At 45.8% G+C, this 17,151-nt stretch overlaps 1 protein-coding gene across 5 annotated transcripts in view; it reads left to right on the top strand.

The window, feature by feature from the left end:
- Positions 1–17,151, top strand: part of MAP3K13 (mitogen-activated protein kinase kinase kinase 13) — an 80,836-nt gene that overhangs the window by 37,551 nt on the left and 26,134 nt on the right. For 3 of the 5 annotated variants that reach the window (XM_026075547.1, XM_026075549.1, XM_026075548.1), the window contains exons 1-2: positions 9,440–9,728; positions 14,150–14,724. In XM_026075547.1, the coding sequence (XP_025931332.1) occupies positions 14,223–14,724 (502 nt within the window). In that variant the 5' untranslated portion in view covers positions 9,440–9,728; positions 14,150–14,222. Of the gene's footprint in view, positions 1–9,439; positions 9,729–14,149; positions 14,725–17,151 lie in introns of those variants that run through there. The other 2 variants (XM_026075545.1, XM_026075546.1) reach the window with 1 other exon arrangement.

Consider the following 17,151-nt stretch of genomic DNA (forward strand, 5'->3'; position numbering starts at 1 on the left):
CAGTTCTTTGGAGTCGTTGTGTTTAATATCCTATGGTACAACTAAGAGATGAAGAAGAGATGATGCTAAAAAATGTCTAGGGAGACCTAGAAGCCCGGTGATTCCCAAATGGTGTGTTTTGGTGCAAGAGAATTGGAGAATTGAGGAACTGGCTGGTCATGCTGTTCTGGTTGTCCTTTGAGATGCTAGTTCCCATATCAAAGACGTGTAAAAAAATCAGCTGCTGTCCTAACACACACAAACACCAACCTAACCCCTCTTATAAGTATATTTTTACATAAATATTGTCTCTGTAGGGATGGATTTTCTAGGCTTCAGGAAGGCTTTTGCAGCCTTCCCTTCTCTTCCCTCCACAAAAAGCTGGTATCAGTGGGTGCTTGCTCACGTGGTGTTAAGTAGCGCAAAACCTGCTCTTCCTCTTTTCCAAACCCAGATCCACGCTGCTGTTACATCCAGCCCCAGTTTATTTCAGGGCATTATCCGGTTTCCATAAGGAAAGGCGGGAATATCTCAGGTGTTCTCTTAAGATGTGCTACTCAGGATAAATTTTGGGACATCCTGTTTTAGCTCAATTGCTTTCTACTTGCTAGGAAAAGGGGCAGTGGAAATATGGAAATTCTGGCTCTTAACATCCTGGAGGCCACGTTGTTAGAAGGAATTCTAGACACCAGATCGATTTAATTCTGGTTAACCCTGAGATGGTGCAGTTGCATAGCTTACCTATGCCTGGGTTTGACTTCAAACCTTGACCTTAACTCCTGGTTACGCTCATCTCTGCGCTCCCCCCGTGTTATTTCAAAGACACAAAAATAAGGCAAATTTTTTACCCTTTCTCTGTCCGGATCAGAGTCAGTCATAGCTTCTCTTGCGGGCATTTACCGGGAAGCTACTGGGGCGTTCAAAATGATGCCCGGTGTCCTGGCATGTGGCACGTGGGGACGAGGAGGCACCTTGGCACGGGCTCTCGCGAAGCGGCCACTGGGCCGTGAGAGCGGGGTGACAACCCGGCTGGGCTGCTGCATTCAGAAACCTGTTTAGTTTCTGAACGTTTCGCTGCCCGTTGTTGTGAACGCTGGAGAGGCGAACGCTTGGTATTTTTTTGTCAGCGCTCCTATTTTGATATTTTTTGTTGTTTTTTGGGTGCTTTTGCGTCGTTAGCCCAGCACAAGCCGCCTATTGTTCTCCCTGCAGCTTCCTTCCAGGGCCGGCTTAAATCCAGTTATTTTAATAATAATCCCCCGGCTCTGTGATCCTGGCAGAAACCGGAGAGCGGAGAAAGCCCTTTTGCCGATTAGCAAACACGTTTGATTCGTGGGACAGATGGCCGTCACTCGATACGCCGCCGGCGCCCGGGCAGCGCCGAGGGGCGAGAGGCCGCGCGCGCGGGGGAGATGCCCGGGGGGCGTTCGAGGCGGAAGGGCAGCGGCGGCGCCGTCTCGCCCGGCCGCTTGGCCCGAGTTATTAGCCGAGCGCGTGGGGTGCCCTCTCCCCGGCGCTGCCCGTGGCGTGGCCGGGGGGGCTGGCGCCTCGGGGCTGCCCCCCGGCAGCGCGCGCGCCGCCCGATCGCCGCGCGGCCCCATTTACATCCATTCATGAATCCGTGACGTCAGCGCGCGTCGCTGCTTCTTTGCAGCAGGCTGCAGGGGTGTGTGGGTGGAATTTCCTTTTATTTTGCAACACTTCCTTTTTTCTTTTCCTTTTTTTTTCCTCCCTTTCCCTTTTTTTTTCTTTCCTTTTTTTCTTTTTTTTTTTGCCTTCCATCTTTTTAAAACAAGAAAATGGAGCATCGCACGGGAATCGGGGATGCTGGTAAGTAACGAGGCGAAAATGCCTTTCCTGCCCTGCGCGTTTGCGTGCGTTTAATGGTCAGTGTTACCCTTTCGCCATTGATTCGAGAAGGACAGATGGATGTTGCATCTGTGGTGGGAAGGGACTGAAAAAAGGAGGCAGAGAAGGCAAGAGGAAATGCGAGACCTTAATTTATCCATCACGGCGTAGAAATGCGGTAGCCCTCCTCTCCTTTTGCTTGCCTGCACGATAGACATTTTTCAGTTACGATTTTGCACGTTATCTTTCTTGTGTCCCCCCCCCTTTTAAAGGGGGAGGGAATGGCAGTGGAGAAGGGATATTTATGGAATATGCAGGCAATGACACAAGAATCACTCGAGACAGTATAAAGAAGCAGAACTGCATTTTTTGCCTTCCAGGCGATTGTAATTTTTTAGCTTGTGGGCTAGCGAATCAATTCTTCTGTTGTGTTACAATAATGAATAATTTACATTTATTCTTGAAACGATGAGATGTGTTTTTCTTCGTAGCAGCCTGGTAGGAATTTGCTCTATTATTCTTGCAAGCGGCAGTTCTGGCTGTCTCTGTCTGTTGTGCTGAACACATGATTTTAACCCCCCGGTTCCCTAGTAGATGAGGGAGCCGGGAGTACCGCCGTTCCAGTTGATGATACTGCTCGCTGGGGCAAGATCGGTCCTGTTCTCGCTTAGCCGAATGTGGAGCATGATGTCATGTTTTCTCGCAGTGAAACGAGTGGAAACGTCCCTTTTCTGGGGGAGGCTGGAGGGGGGGCGTTCGGGTGCCGCAGCAGCTCAATCAAACCGAGCAACGCGTCCCTTTTCAGTGAATGAAAAATTGTGCATTTTAAGTTGGTCTGCAGAAAGGCGACCGCAGGCCCGTGCGTTTGGGCACGCTAGCAGTCTGTTTCGATGGAAGAAACCGAAGGGAAGTGTTTTGATCGGTAATTTTTTTTTTTTGGGGGGGGGGGGGAAACGTGAACGTGTTTGGGAGAAAAGCAAATGGGCGAGTGGGATGAGAGAGGGGTTCAGCTGGTCTGACTGGCAGACGTGGGCGCTCCGCACGGTGACTGATGTCAGCGTGCTCACGGACATCTTGGGATATCCTCGCATGCGGAGATGAAAGTTGTCTGTCTTTTAAAAGTTTTTATTACTTTTCATTCCTAATCTTTTCTGTTGMGTCCCCAAACGTATGTGGGTTTTTGTTTCTAGAGAGTCACAACGCTTTGAACCTCTGTTTCTGTAAGAGGGACTTCYGTTAGGAAAAGCAAACAGATCCTGATTTTATTTTATTTTATTTTGGCTTTAACACCAGTTTTATTCCTGATTACTCCTTATGTAGCATATTTTATATTTTGGGCCTTCATTCTGATTTGTTGACCTAGAATGGTCCTGTCACTCAGGTTGGTCTTTGTCCCCAGCTGCCCAGTGCTTAGGTTTGTAGCTGGGATTGATTTTGACCCCTCTGCCTGGAATTAGCAAATAACCTATAGCACAGAATATCTCGCGGGCACTCTGAGCATTTCTTAGATATACATGAGCTTCCCTAAATGTGTTTCAAAATGGTTTGTTTATTTTCTGCTTGCATTTTTAACCTTTCTCTTTTGTCTCCTGTTGAAAAGAGTTGGTAAGTGGCTTATCTCCAGCGGATCAGAAAATTGGGTGATGATTTATTTGAAAATCTTTTCCTAGGTAAGCTGTTTCACAATCGGTATTTATGAAAATATGGTTCTGCTCTAAGTAGTGGCAGCATAAGAAAGGTTTGATAGTATTTCCTGGTTTTTCTGACTTCTACAGCAAATACGGGAAGGGAACCGTGGTTAGACTGGAGGGAGTCGTACCCATCGCAGGCTTTCTGCAGTTTAGGTGTGTGAAACACGTTTCCAAACTTCTCAAAATAGCAGAATCTTTCACAGAATCACAGAATCACTGAGGTTGGAAGGGACCTCTGGAGATCATCTAGTCCAACCCCCCTGCTCAAGCAGGGTCACCTAGAGCACATTGCACAGGATTGCATCCAGGCGGCTTTTGAATATCTCCAGAGAAGGAGACTCCACCACCTCAATAAATAAATAAATAAAGCTGGTATATAAAAGAATGTTTGATGTCAGTCATGGGAACAGATTTAAAAGCGGTAGGGAAAGTGCGTGACCCTCGTGATGCCTAGAACATTTTAGCCAAGCCTCACTTGAGAGACGGCGTTTGGAGGAAAACGCAGCAGACTACTGGTTTTACAACTTCCCGTCGGCTTCCCGGCCCCAAACTGAATCCAAACAAGTACGTTGAGGCAAACATCCTCTCTGCGCCTGCAGCCGAGGCTGCAGCTCTCGGGAGCTGGCGCTTGGGCCAGGCCTGGCTCGGAGGCCCAGCTTATTGGCGCCTTTCCTTCTTTGCAAGTTGAGGTGGCAAATGGGCCCTGTTCAGTAATAAACGTAGGCTTTCGCCGGCTGCTGCGGTTGTGACGTTACAGCAAATCACTTTTGCTTGCAGAAAAAGTAAGTATTTTACCTAAAACGCATTCCTCTTTGGACTGGATAGCAAGCGGGTAGCTGCAGCCGAAACGGGGAGACGGGCTGGAAGCAGAAACTCTGCGCRGATTTACTGCCACCCTGCTGAATACTCCGTGGGCGCTTTGACCTCCGTCCTCTTTCCCTGCTTCTGAAATGTGCTGAGAAGTCGGATGTTGGAGTGGGTTCAAAGGCGTTAGCGACGACTGGGAGTAGGCCAGGGGGCAGAACAGATTTTCCTGTAAAACATGCAGTTTTATAGTCCTGCAGTGAAACCCCAGTTATTTGCGCTGCTGCTTTTGTAGCAGTTGCTTGTGAGRGGCGTTGCAAGGGGAGAAGGAACAACTCCTGGTGGGGAGCTGTTTGTAGCCTGAAGGTACCTGGCCGGGATGAACTGAGGAGCTGGGTGTGCTTCGGGAGGAGTCTGGGGGGAGTTGGATGGCACGTGTCACGCCGGGCCTCAGGAGGGTCCCGTACGGCCCTGCGGTCTGCGCCGGTGCACGCGGGTGCCGTCTCCAACGTGCTACCATCGCTTGTGGCTCTGGTGACCTCYGAATAGGATCCTGCCTCTCGGATGCTGGTCCAACCCTGAACGCTGTGCCGGTAATACAGGCTTAGCACAGGCTCCCGAGCAAGTYGTCGTGCTGCCTTCTCTAGCAAGGAATAATCCTCTTTCCTTGCAAAAGTGTTACGATGCTTGCGAAGTGCAACTTAGCGCTACCGTCATTCCTCGTCTGGGGATCTACCAGCTGCGTTTCACGTGGTCCCCGACTCTTTGCATCAGGAGCATCCATTACATGTATCCCAGTGATTTTTGCACTTTTATGGAGAGCTGTTTAATTATTTTAACACTGRGTACTAAGCATGAAACTGTTAGTGATGAGAAATTCATGCATATAGTCTTTATGTCAGCTTTGCAAACRTTGAATAGTTAATATCTACTTCAGATATAAGCAGGTGAGTGAATGATACCTGGGACCAGTCTGATGCCTCGCATGAATTAAAGTGAGATTTTTTTGATTCGTTCTTTGTATTGCTGAAAATAGTACCTTGATATTGATCTTCATCCTCAAAGATCTTTCAGACATTAATTAAACTTTACACTACTCCTTGGGGGAAAATGCGACGTTTCAGTTTTATAAATCRGGGAAACGGCAAGGTATGGTTTGTTGGTAGTAGTAGTAGTAGTGTGTTTTAATGGCTGAATGTGGCAACGTTAAGGAAGCTGTAAGGTGTCTGTGAACTTAACTTTGAATTTGCCTGGCTTTTGTAGTTGTAAAATCTTTGAATTTAAATGCTGCAATTGGTTATCGTTATTTAGTAGTGTACATGAATCTTTAATGAGAAAAAAATTGCAGAATTCTGCAGGGTGAAGAGAGAAGGGCTAGAGCAAAGCGTCAAGTCTGCGATTGGGTTTTAAAAGGTGTTTYGTGCTATGAAGGCAGCTGGAAAGATGAAAGAGCGGAGTGTCACCTAAGGTTGTTTCTAAATTTTGTTCTAACGCAGCTTCTAGTAGGAATTCAGTAGTGTGAGAGACTAATCAGAGTTTAGTCTTGCTTTTATGCCAGTTAAATGTCTTGAAATAGTATCAATCAGCCTACGGTGAGGGCTGTCCAGCGGGCCATCAGGCATCACAACGTTGCATATGAAACCTCTGTTTAACATCTGCCTGTAGCTCTATACGTGCAAACAACCAGAGCGAGGGAAGACGGAAGCAGCAAACAGACATTCAAAGCTAAACCAAATTTTGCACTGTAAAACTGTTCCAGCGGTACTGCACCAGGCAGTGCTTGGTCTGCTACCCTTTCCCCTGCCCCCCAAAGGTTGATAGGTTGTCCTCCTTTYGGTGACCGAGGACCTCGATTTAGAAACATAGAGAAGGGGACTTGCTTTCCAACAGAAATGTCACGTAGTACCCGAATCCTGCAGTGAATATGAGAATCATTATGCAACATCACTTATTTCCTATGGCAGCAGCTTATGCAATTTCTGAGCAGAAGAATGCGAAGCCCTGGAAGAGCACAGCAACATTTCAGCAGATCCAGAAATACCTTCCACAGGATAGAGGAAGCGTTTATGTCTGTAATGCTGAAAATACCCAGTTATGTAAGCTGCTTATTCCACAAACGGCGCTTTGCAAAGCTGACTAGCACGCAGGTGAAATAGGAGTCAGTCTAGCTTTCACAGAAATGAGTTGAGGAGGTCCCCCCGAATGCGAGGGAGGGTGCCACTGGCTCTTTGTCCGCCTCGTTCACAAAGATGATTTTTTGCTTTGTTTGTTCCTTGTTCCAAAAGAAAAGTGGATGCTTGATTTCTTTCTCCAGATCAAGTATTCTTTGCCCCCACCCCTCACAAATTTGTGATCRCATAGTGAAGGGGTTCCTGGTTAAATATTTGTCCTGTGTTTGTGGAGGCAGAAATCCATTCCTACACTGAGACCCAGTGCAGATGCACAAATGTCATGTAGTGGGAAGAGTTGACACAGTTCTTGTAAGGGGAAGTGCTGCCTGGGGAATCTACTCCAGTTCTTTGAAGGAGTCAAGAACATGTGAAAAAAGGAGATCTAGATGAGGGGTTCCATTGAGATTTTGACAAGAGAGACTCTTTTTACCAGATATTCTTAAAGAAACGAAGCAGTTATGGAATAATGGGACACCCCTCTCGCAAATTAATGATTGGTTAAATAATGTGGAAAAAGAGTAGGGATAAATAGACAATAATGTTGAAAAATTTTTCATTGAAAAAGGCATCATCATAGAGCTGTTCTGGAGATTGCTCTGCTCATTCTCTTTACACCTTTCTTTCCTTTATCCATCATTTAGGAATATTCTGAAGCAAGAGCAGTTCTCTCTGAAAGTAAGCTATTCGGGAGARGAAAAATGTAAACCAATTGCAGAGAGTACTAGAAAGATCTCATGAAACTGGATGATACGGTAACAGTCAAATTCAGTGTTGGTTAAATAGAATTGAATCTTAACATCCTGWATATAGGAATTAGGCTCTGAACTAGCTTTTATCTCTCAAGAATGAGATCTTAAGGTTCTGACAGACCTATGGAAAAGTTAGTGTTCTGAAGCGTGYTTAGAAACCGCATAGGATTACAGGGATTATTAGATAAGAAATGAAAACAAACCATCCTTATGCCTTTGTGTATTCCTGTGGTGGGCCCCCATCTGTATTTCTGTCTGTGGTTTTAGTCATCGTCTCTAAGATGATACSGAAGAAATGGAGAAGGTGCAGAGAGGGATGATCAAAGATACTAAACAACTTTTGTAGGATGAATGACTAGGTAGARTGGGATGGTTTGGCCCCGAAAGGCCATGTCAGAGAGARRCATGTGGTGCTCCCTAAGATCGCATGACATCCAGAAGACAAAYGGCGTTCAGGTGTCATTGCACCGGTGATCAGCTCTGTTTTGAAGAAAGGAATTAGCACGTAAGAGATTCAAAACAAACAATAGTTGATGTTGCATTACGCAACGTATGGTTAAGTTACAAAACTTCTTGCCACAGCATAGTAATTGCCAAAGTTCTCCTGGATTAAAAAAATTCTTTGACACATTTGTGCAGGAAAAAATACATGGTGGGCTATAAACCAGGAAAATACCATGGCATATGGTTGATGCAGAAAGTCCGTGAGCTGCAAATCCCTGGGACCTGGATGGGACTGTCCTGGGAGATTTCCCTGTCTGCAGATCCTTTTCTTCTCTTGGTCTGTGGAAGCAGRTAATGGGATTAGATGAACTTTTCATTCTTCTCTGGTGTAGATTCTCCCTACGCTATAGTCTAGGTGCCATTTATTTCTTTGCTGAAGAATTATTTGGAATATAGAAGGTGCACAGCAAACCTCCAGCTGGCTCTATGCACAGAGCTTGATTTCAGCTATTATGAACGCTTCTTGGCTGGTACGCCGTACTATTTTTGTCACTGTCAGCAAAGGTTCAGACCAGAAATATCGAAAGAGTTGTTTTTCTCACRGATACAATTGTAATATACTTTTGTCTGTCGCCGTAAAATCATTTTTGCCAAAAGTGACAAGTCCCTATTTGTTTYGGGATACAGACTGAACAAATTGAATAAAGGCTGTAAATTTATCAAAATCAACAAATTTAAATCAACAGACACATGAATTCTAGTTTCTGCTGTCATAGTCTGGATGTAGCTTCATACAACTTGCACTTACATGTCTGGGGTTTCACATGCTTAATCCCTGCGGCTATGTTAAAGCATTCTGCTAACATTTTAGTATCTGATGGTTGTAAACCCTCAGCAATAGCTATGGCTCAGGAAATGCTAACGGTGTCTGCAAAAGCTAAGCATCTTACRTTGAGGTGGCATCAAAGCATTTGCTGAAAAATGAGTTAGAAGTATATATTCCCATATTTATGGCAACCAGAAAAAAAACCCAGGGTGAAGCACCAAAAAAAGGTCAGTGTTGCACCATTTAGTCTTCCCAGCTAAATCTGCCATTCCGTTGTAGCGCACGTTAGGGTGCATGCAAGAAGTGTTTGGGTCAGGACTGCTCCGGTGTCAGTCAGACAATCAGTCAGTGCTTGTGTAAGTGGTTGCAGCTCCTGTCTCCTCTCCTGCCCCCGAAACAAGAGGSGACCGGATAGACGGCACCCGGGCTCTGCCGGAGTGCTCACGCGGGTGTGAGGTGGGACGTACGTTGTGATGTGGGAAGAGCAGGCCCGTTTGAGGAGAAGGAGACTGGCTCCCTAAAAAGTAACCTGTTGTCTTGGGCTACTTCTGAGTTAGCTTGAGGATCTGCCCTTGCTGTGGACTAGGGTGCACCAAGCTGGTATGGGTTGGCTTAAGAGTGTAGGTTTTGGGGTTTTTTTTGTTTTTGAAAATGTAACAAGATAAAAGTTTTTGTACGGGAAGGGAAAGGAAGGCAGAGCAATTCTTGGCGAAGCACTAGGGTATGATCATTGCAATTCCTTCTCTGACTAGCTGTGCTTCGGGTGAAATAAGGCAGGGATTGCACTGTGATAATCTAGGTGGCTCSTGCTCTATTAATAAGCCTGCGGTTGCAGTTGGTGTTCAAAACAACCATGCAGAACACAAATGTGTAATGTAAAACCATAAAAGTGCAGCATAAGGGAAATAATCTGTTCCATTCGTACAGCTCTTCCCAAACCAAGAGATTATGAAGAGACGGAGTTTGAGGAACCTGGTGGAATAACAGAGGCAGATGACTTCAAATCAAAGGCCTTGAGCGAGCAGGGAGGCTCCAGTACGTGTCAAGTCAGCAACTCTCAGTTCTTTCATCTGCCAAAGGTATACGATGTGCCCAGTCAAGAAAAGGCTGCGTATCAACCTGTTGTAAGGATTCCCTTTGGAAACGGAGAGGTGATCACGAGGGATCAACGGAGCAGAGCTGGGCTGCGGAACGTGTAGGGAGATAACGGCGCTTTGTGAGCACAATCTCTGTGTTTTTGTGTTAGCTGCAGCTTCGGGTGGGTTTTAAGGTGGTGTCCCAAGCCAGGAGCATTGCACTCATCTTCAGAGAATGCATTTATAAATTGCAGTAGTGCTATTGGTGCCGAAAGGCATTGCTGCCTCACTGGATCTAGCGTAGCTGGTAGGGTGTGAGAGGAAAAGCAAGCTGGATCCCGGGAAAATGTGAGGCAGCTCCAGGTCTGAACCACGAGTATGGTACGGATAGGAATTCCTTCTGTCCTTAATGTGTGCCGTGTATCAGCCAGCTGCTTTCTGCCAACTGCTGTTTTCCAGTCCGTAAATGTGGATCAGAGGAATACATTAAGCGCCTTGATTTCCTTTGTAGCTTGGAAGCGCAAGCACAGATCGTGTTTGACTGCGTAATGCGAGAAACAGCGTTTCAGGGAAGTTTACCTAATATTACTAGGCATTTGGGCTGTCGGGAAACCGAGCGGGGCTTGATTTGCGCTCAGGCAACCTTTACAGCACGCTAAGATTTTCTTGCTTGTGGGCTGTAGCTGGAACTGCGATTTGCTACTCTATTTTTAACACCGCTCCTTAAAGGAGCAGCTTTCGTTACGGTCCGTGCGTGGCGTTTGTGCAACTGCAAAGCCTTCACACCTGACCRCTGCTTCGACACTGTTATAAATGTTTGATGTCTATAGGTATCTCGTGTGCTACTTTCCTTGTAGACATAAAATAACTTTTTTAGCTGCACAGTGCATGAACTCATCCAAACAGCTCAAATCGGAGGTTCTGCCTCGAAGTCTGCTGCCGCAGAAGCTCTGGGTGAAATCAGAGTATCTTAAATATGCACACAATCCTCCTACGCACGCACGCGGCTTTCAGCTCTTGACTCGAAGACTGTTATAGCACAAGCATCATTAAGATAAAAACGGAGCCTTGCTCGACTGTACTTCCCACTGTAAAAGTTCGGCGGGCATGTACAGGCCTCGAAAAAAGCCAAAAGGCAAAGATTTTGTATAGAATGAAACTCTGAACTTTCAGTAAAAAGTTTCTTCCAATGCAAAGAAAAACAAAGAGATATATATATGCACATATATATATATTTTTGACAAGAGTTCAATATTATGAAGCTCAGCAATATCACTGGTACTCTGACCAAAGAAATGGGGAAGACATGATGATAAAGCTTGAAAAATTGTCCTCATCCCTTGTTGGAAGAGATGGCAAGGTCAAAGAAAACCTAATTTGCCTGTGTTAAATCAAATCCTGCAAGGGAAAGAGGCTGCTCATTGCAGAATTTACTGTAATATAAGATGATTAAAAAAAAGAAAAAAAAAAAAAGAAAAATCATTTCACTGCCAAGTCGACGTTAATGCATCGTGGCAGTAACTGCCTTCTGCCCCCCAACGAATCTGGAACCGATTTGGCCTCGTACATAGTCATGTTAGAATAAAAGCTGCCTCCTCATGCTCTCGAAGCAGGGAGTTCACTACACCCTCGGAAAATCGGGCTGCTTATGTAAGTACCTAAGGAAGGCTCTATCGTACCGGTTTGAACCCAAGCGTCTCACTTCTGCGTGGCCCCTGTCCCCTCCTCCTGCCCTCCGTGAAGCCAGCACGCTGGCCTAGACTGTGAGACGACTGTTCAAAGGCTTCTGTTTCCTTAAAATAGCCAAGGCTTGGAGAAGACAGCTTGATTTAGTAGGACTGGAGGTCCCCAAATCCGGGGCGCTGCTCTTGGCTGCCTTAAAGCCGTGGCCAGCCAAAGCCACAGCTGACTTGGCCTCTGTAGYGATAGTCCGGCTGCAAGCGGGAGGGAAGTTAAATTTGGTGGTTCCCAGACTTGATGACTTTCCAGCCCATGTGCCCGCGATTCTGTGATCAGCCTACTGTACGGTCCGGAAAATGCATCTGACTTGCCTAAACTTTCGGTGTTTTACTGCAGTCTAGGATCTCTCTGTACGCTTGCACTGCCTGCTCTATTAAGTCTCCGATTTTGGTGGGAGACTTGCAGGCTCCTGTAGAGAAAATAACGCCAGAATTTAAACGAACTGAGAGTCAGGATGGTCTCGTAGCTATATCTGGCTTTACCTTGAAATGCGTGCGCCATCATCAGGGTAACATATATACGTAGTGGGGCTTCATTCACCAGCAGAATGAAAGAGAAATGCTTAACTTTCTAAGCAATACTGAGAAATACACCGGGGGGGAGTGTGTGTGTGTGCGCTGATAATCCCTTTAGAAACTAGGAAGACGTGAAATATGTGTGAATCAGTACAAACACTCTTTTTTCCCTGTTAAATCACATGCTCAGGCATTGCAAAGTCAGTAAACTGCATAGGAAGGCGAGAGCAAAATCCCAGCCTGTGTTAAGTAGTGTATTTTGAGAATCGTGGAGCAGCAAAACACTTTTATCCTCTAAATCCGCTTTAATGCTGTGCGGACTTCCCGTTATTTGGATTGGAAGTGCTTTCGTTGGGACATTATTTCCTCAAATTCTTCGTTTGGCTCTTATTCTAGGGTTTCTTGAAGGAGAAAATGAGGCCAACCTTTTATCGAGGTTGCCTAATATTCCGTGGTATAAAAAGCAGATTCCTCCATAGAAACGTTGGTCACATTTTGCTTTTGCGTAAGGAATCGCTTGTCTCTTTCCGACTCTTGGAAGTCGGCAGGGACAGTGCCCAGGAGCACCAAGCTGGAGTTGTTTGGGGATTTTTGTGAAATTCTGTTGAGGTTTGAAACTTTTCCCCTTTCTATATCAACAACAAAATCTGTGGTCCTACTACTACTAATAGCAACCATAATCCTGTTACCCCACAGTTTCCAGGGAATCGGGCACTCTGATGCTGGTCACAGGTTAGGGAAAAACCAACCGTGAGGCTCCTGCATGAGTTTAATTCAGCTTCTTTATGAATATGGACTACGACACAATTTTTGCCTCACTTGCTATTTTGCTTGTTCTTAAAGAACTAACTTTACAACCTAAATGACATTCTTCTAGTGACACTTTTATGTGTAGCTGCCATGTGAGCAGGCAGAAATAAGCGAAGGTAAAGCAGGCTCCTGGATGTTCCCATTCGATGCTTCGGCCRCTTGGGCCTCCCACGGACGCTGCTCTGGCGAGGAGGGACTGACGCGGAGGGCCTGAGCTTTTCCTACGCCAACCCGAAGTTCTTATCTCTCGTCTTGGAAATGATTTCATCTCGAGAAACTACGGGGCCTGAGCTGTTCCCTTATGATTGGCTGCATGCAACCTGGCCACCTMGTTCCTCCTTGCAGTGGCTGTTTGCAGAGCCTGGGACTTTGTACCCGGTGTGGTTTGTCTTACTTTTCCACAAAATAGTTTCCCTTTGCCATTTTTTTCTTCTCTCAACCTCAGATGGAGTTTAAGATTGGACTTTGTTCTGCTCCAAGCTGAATGCGCTTAACCAGTTCTGAAACAAAGTTAGCGACTTGTGTTCCAGAAGTGGCTTTACCCGAGAAAAGCGCTTTGGTGCGGGGAAGCTTCACAGTGCAGCTCGGTGTGGCTGGCYGCTGGTGGCCCAGCTCTGTGCGCAGATTTGTTTTGTGCAAAGGTGGGACTGGGCTGGCTTGCAGGAAAAGGCCTTTCGGTGGAACGAGTCCGGGGGGAGAGAGATGGGGAGACTTTTTGAGAGGGACACCTGCTCTGAATTTATATGCAGACTTCCAGTGACTTCACGCAGGGGGAAGCAAAGCGGCRGGAGAAGATGCTCATCAGGCTTGCAGAAGAAGGGAGATCAGATAGGAGGGTATACAGTTCTTGAAGTTCTTTTAGAGATAATATGTGCATAGTTAAAGAACGTGTGTGTTTTTCTACATTGACCTTGAAAGCATAAAACTAAAGGACTAGGATGGTCCCAACTAGGTGGAGCTCTGAGGGAGCAGGTACAAACCATCCTTGGGTGGGTTTGGGACACCRGTATCACTGTGCTTTGGTTCCCTTAACACCTTGTCTCAAGGGTTTGCAGGGGAATCCTGAGCTTGGGGACTGTGCCAGACCCAGGAACTGTGACTGTACTCTACCCATATCAGAGCTGGGAAACTCCTGAGGGTCAGCTTCAGTCTATTAAAGGCTATATAGTAACCCCGAAGAGACAGTTCTTTGCTGTAAAAAGTCTTGACAAGTTTTGACCTTCAGGCTTTTACAGTAAAAATTGTGATGTCTCTTTACCAGGCATTTTTTGCAGTAGGTTACTGAGGAAAAATGCATGCCTTCCCAGTGAAGCAGATATCGTACTGTGTGAGTGGACTTTCTGTAGGAATCATTTATTTTCTCCTTTTATATAGTAATTATTTACTAAGTAACAGCAGTCATCTGGTATTACTAGTTAATTATCAGCTCACCTTTGCAAAAGCACTTTGTGAAAATACTTAAATTTGAAAATTGTTTTTTTTTCCTCTCATTCCAGGTACTGGGTCCACATGTTGCATCTGAATTGTGTTGTACTAATTCTCTAAGTACCAAATCAGACCATCTTCTTGATGCACCCTCACGGCATCATGGCCAGTACTCAGGAGCGCCTGAGCTTGTCTTCCTCTCCAAACTCAATCAGCAAAGCTTTCTGTGAAGATAAAGACTTTGGTAGGATACACGACGAGCATGCACCTTCAGGAAACCACCCGTCGCCTGAACTCATAGAGGACGTGCGCGAGAAGGGCTTGCTGCAGGCAGACCTCATTGAAAACATGAGCAGCCCAGTGACTGCAGCAGTACTGACCAGCATCAGTGAGGACTCTAGGGACCAATTTGAGAACAGTGTGCTGCAGCTGAGAGAGCAGGATGAATCCGAAACACCCATTCCTCAGGGCAACAGGAACACTATGGATGGAGAAAGCAACAGCGGAGCAGATGATGTTAAAGTCCAGTTCAGCAGATCAGGCAGTGGGAGTGGTGGGTTTCTTGAGGGACTTTTTGGCTGCCTGAGGCCAGTGTGGAACATCATAGGCAAGGCATACTCCACGGACTACAAATTGCAACAGCAAGGTAAGCAGGGGAGCAAGCCTTCATTTCTTCTGGGGGAATATGCGAAGAGGAGGAAATCAACCCCGGGCCTTTCCCCAGCTCCCTATGTGACCGTTTTTGTCTGATACTGCCCTCTTATGGGTTTGCAAAGAGAAATCCTGTATATACATCCAACAGCTATCATCTGCAGCAATGGCAGCTAGTGGTGGAGGAAAAAACTGCATGTTCTAGACCATGCCTTGGACCGCTGTGACAGTCTGAAGTTGAACCAAGCATTTGCGTAAGTGAGGATTAGAAATAATTGTTGCAAACCCAGGGGTCGTACCAACTACTTCACTTTTGCAGTCTTCTCATGCCAGATGAACTTAACATGGGCACTTCTCCTGCACATGTATGTGAAGGCTGTCTGCAGTTGAGTGCCAAATAGCGGAAGTATTGCTTGTCTGTGAGTGTGCTACTTCTATGTCTTTTTGTCAGGAGTAGATTCACTGTTTCTGATGTTGTCCAGTTCTTATCTTTCCAGCACCTACGTAGGAAAGTTTTCTTTAATGTTTATACTTCTTTTTTTTTTTTCCATGAAAAAGGTATGTAGTTTGAGACTGAATAATGTCCCAAATAATCACATACTTATATCTTTAGCGTATACTGAAAGCTTAAGAGCTGAGTGTATAATGCCTTTGGTGTCTAATTTCTCCCCTAGCATAGGGAGAGGGAAATGGCAGATGGGAATAGAACAAGCTGTTATTTGAATTAAGGAGCTGAAACGATTGGGGTGACTGCTGACTGAGAACAGGAGCAGCCTGGCCACCATGCCCCTGCCGTGGGGCAGAACTTTCTGGTGTGTGGCCGTCGTCATGACTCAGTGTTAGTAAAATGGTTTTCTGACACAGACAAGTTGTTGGAAAACCAGTTGTTACCATTTGAGATGGTTCGTATCTGAAACCCAGCGTTTTGGTGGGGAAAACAGTTCCTAATATGAAATTCTATGATTTTCTTTAGGGACTGAATATGTTCTCTATATTGTGTTATAGTTGGGCCCGACACTGAACCCATGAAGAGGCAAGAGGGTATGCTCAGAAGTGAAAACAGTAGGGATCTGCATGGAAAAGTTTCATACACAAACTCTGAAATACATACAAAATCTCCTAGTTAAACATAGATGTAAGTGTGACCATCAGTGCTTCTTGGCCAGCCATCTGAGAGAGTGGACTCGCCAAAGGCTGCCTGAGCACCACCTTTCTGCATACAGMAACACCAAATGATCTCTGAACCCAAAGCAGTGGGGTTACGCTTGGCAATGGTTAGTTTTTGAAACAACAGAGCTGTTAAATAGGCTGGATCGAGTTAGACTTGTTGCTCCTTCTGGTTCTCGACTCTGGGCAGGGAGAGCGCTCTCTGCATTGCAGAAGGGCAAGGACCTTCCCAACAGCAGCAGCAGCCTCTTGCACATCGGRCTTATCTGCTGAACAAGAGTTCGCTTGTACTTCGGTTCCTCCAGAGCATGTAATTTTTGACAAAGTTGGTTCTAAGCTTGTYGGCGTGTTTTGGACTCGGTATGTCACGTGTGGTTGAGTCTGTAAATAAAAAATGTGACTGCAGGCTCCTTGGGGAATTAACACCACCGGGGGACTGCGCACTATGCAGAGTCGGATGTGGTTAGTCTTGGAAGAGGAGGAGTCTGGTTGGGGATCCTCTCTTGTAAAGGAAAATGAGCTTCTGAATAGTCAGATATCATTCAAAGGAGGCATGGTATCAGTACATCTGCATCATGCTGCTTTGGTTTGTATGCCAAATTTCTCTTATGTGAAGCTGAAGTTTTCCAAGGAAAGGACATGTGCATGCTTGCTTGCTCTCACCCCCTCTCTAACAACAAATATTAACAGCTTTATGTTAGAAACTGTCATGATGAAGAGAACGCAAGGCACAATGTATGTATTGTTCTCAAATGAATATTCATAATTCAGGGTCTTCAGCCCCTAATTTCTCCTGTTTTTTTTTTTTATTTTTATTTATTTTCGTAGAACTGAGGAACCCAAATTTGTATGTGGTATTTCAGAGCAAAAACTATACAGTCCTTAACACTGGAAACTCTCATTCTGAATTGCCCTGCTGTTTGAGGGCCGTATCGTATTGCAAATGCACCTTGCTTGCTGTGATTCCTAGGTCTGTGTAGAGCGCTTTGAACGCCCGGCTCCATCTTTATACTGTGGAGTTATATTGGCTACTTGTAACAGTTCTGTGAATCTTGCGTACAAGCACTGTGCTACCAGGTCAGAGTTTTCAGAGCTGAGTGCTGCTGAGCCATCACGTGCTTGCAAGCTTGGATGGGTAGCTTCAAGGAAGCGACCTCTGAGGCAGTGTGTTATATGCTGTACGTAACTGGGACAGTGGCTGTGCTGGAGACCGCAGTGTAACGCATGCTTTGGTGGTCTCTAGGGGACACTTTCT

Source organism: Apteryx rowi, unplaced genomic scaffold (assembly GCF_003343035.1).
Source record: "Apteryx rowi isolate R43461 unplaced genomic scaffold, aptRow1 scaffold_406, whole genome shotgun sequence".
Taxonomy (NCBI): domain Eukaryota; kingdom Metazoa; phylum Chordata; class Aves; order Apterygiformes; family Apterygidae; genus Apteryx; species Apteryx rowi.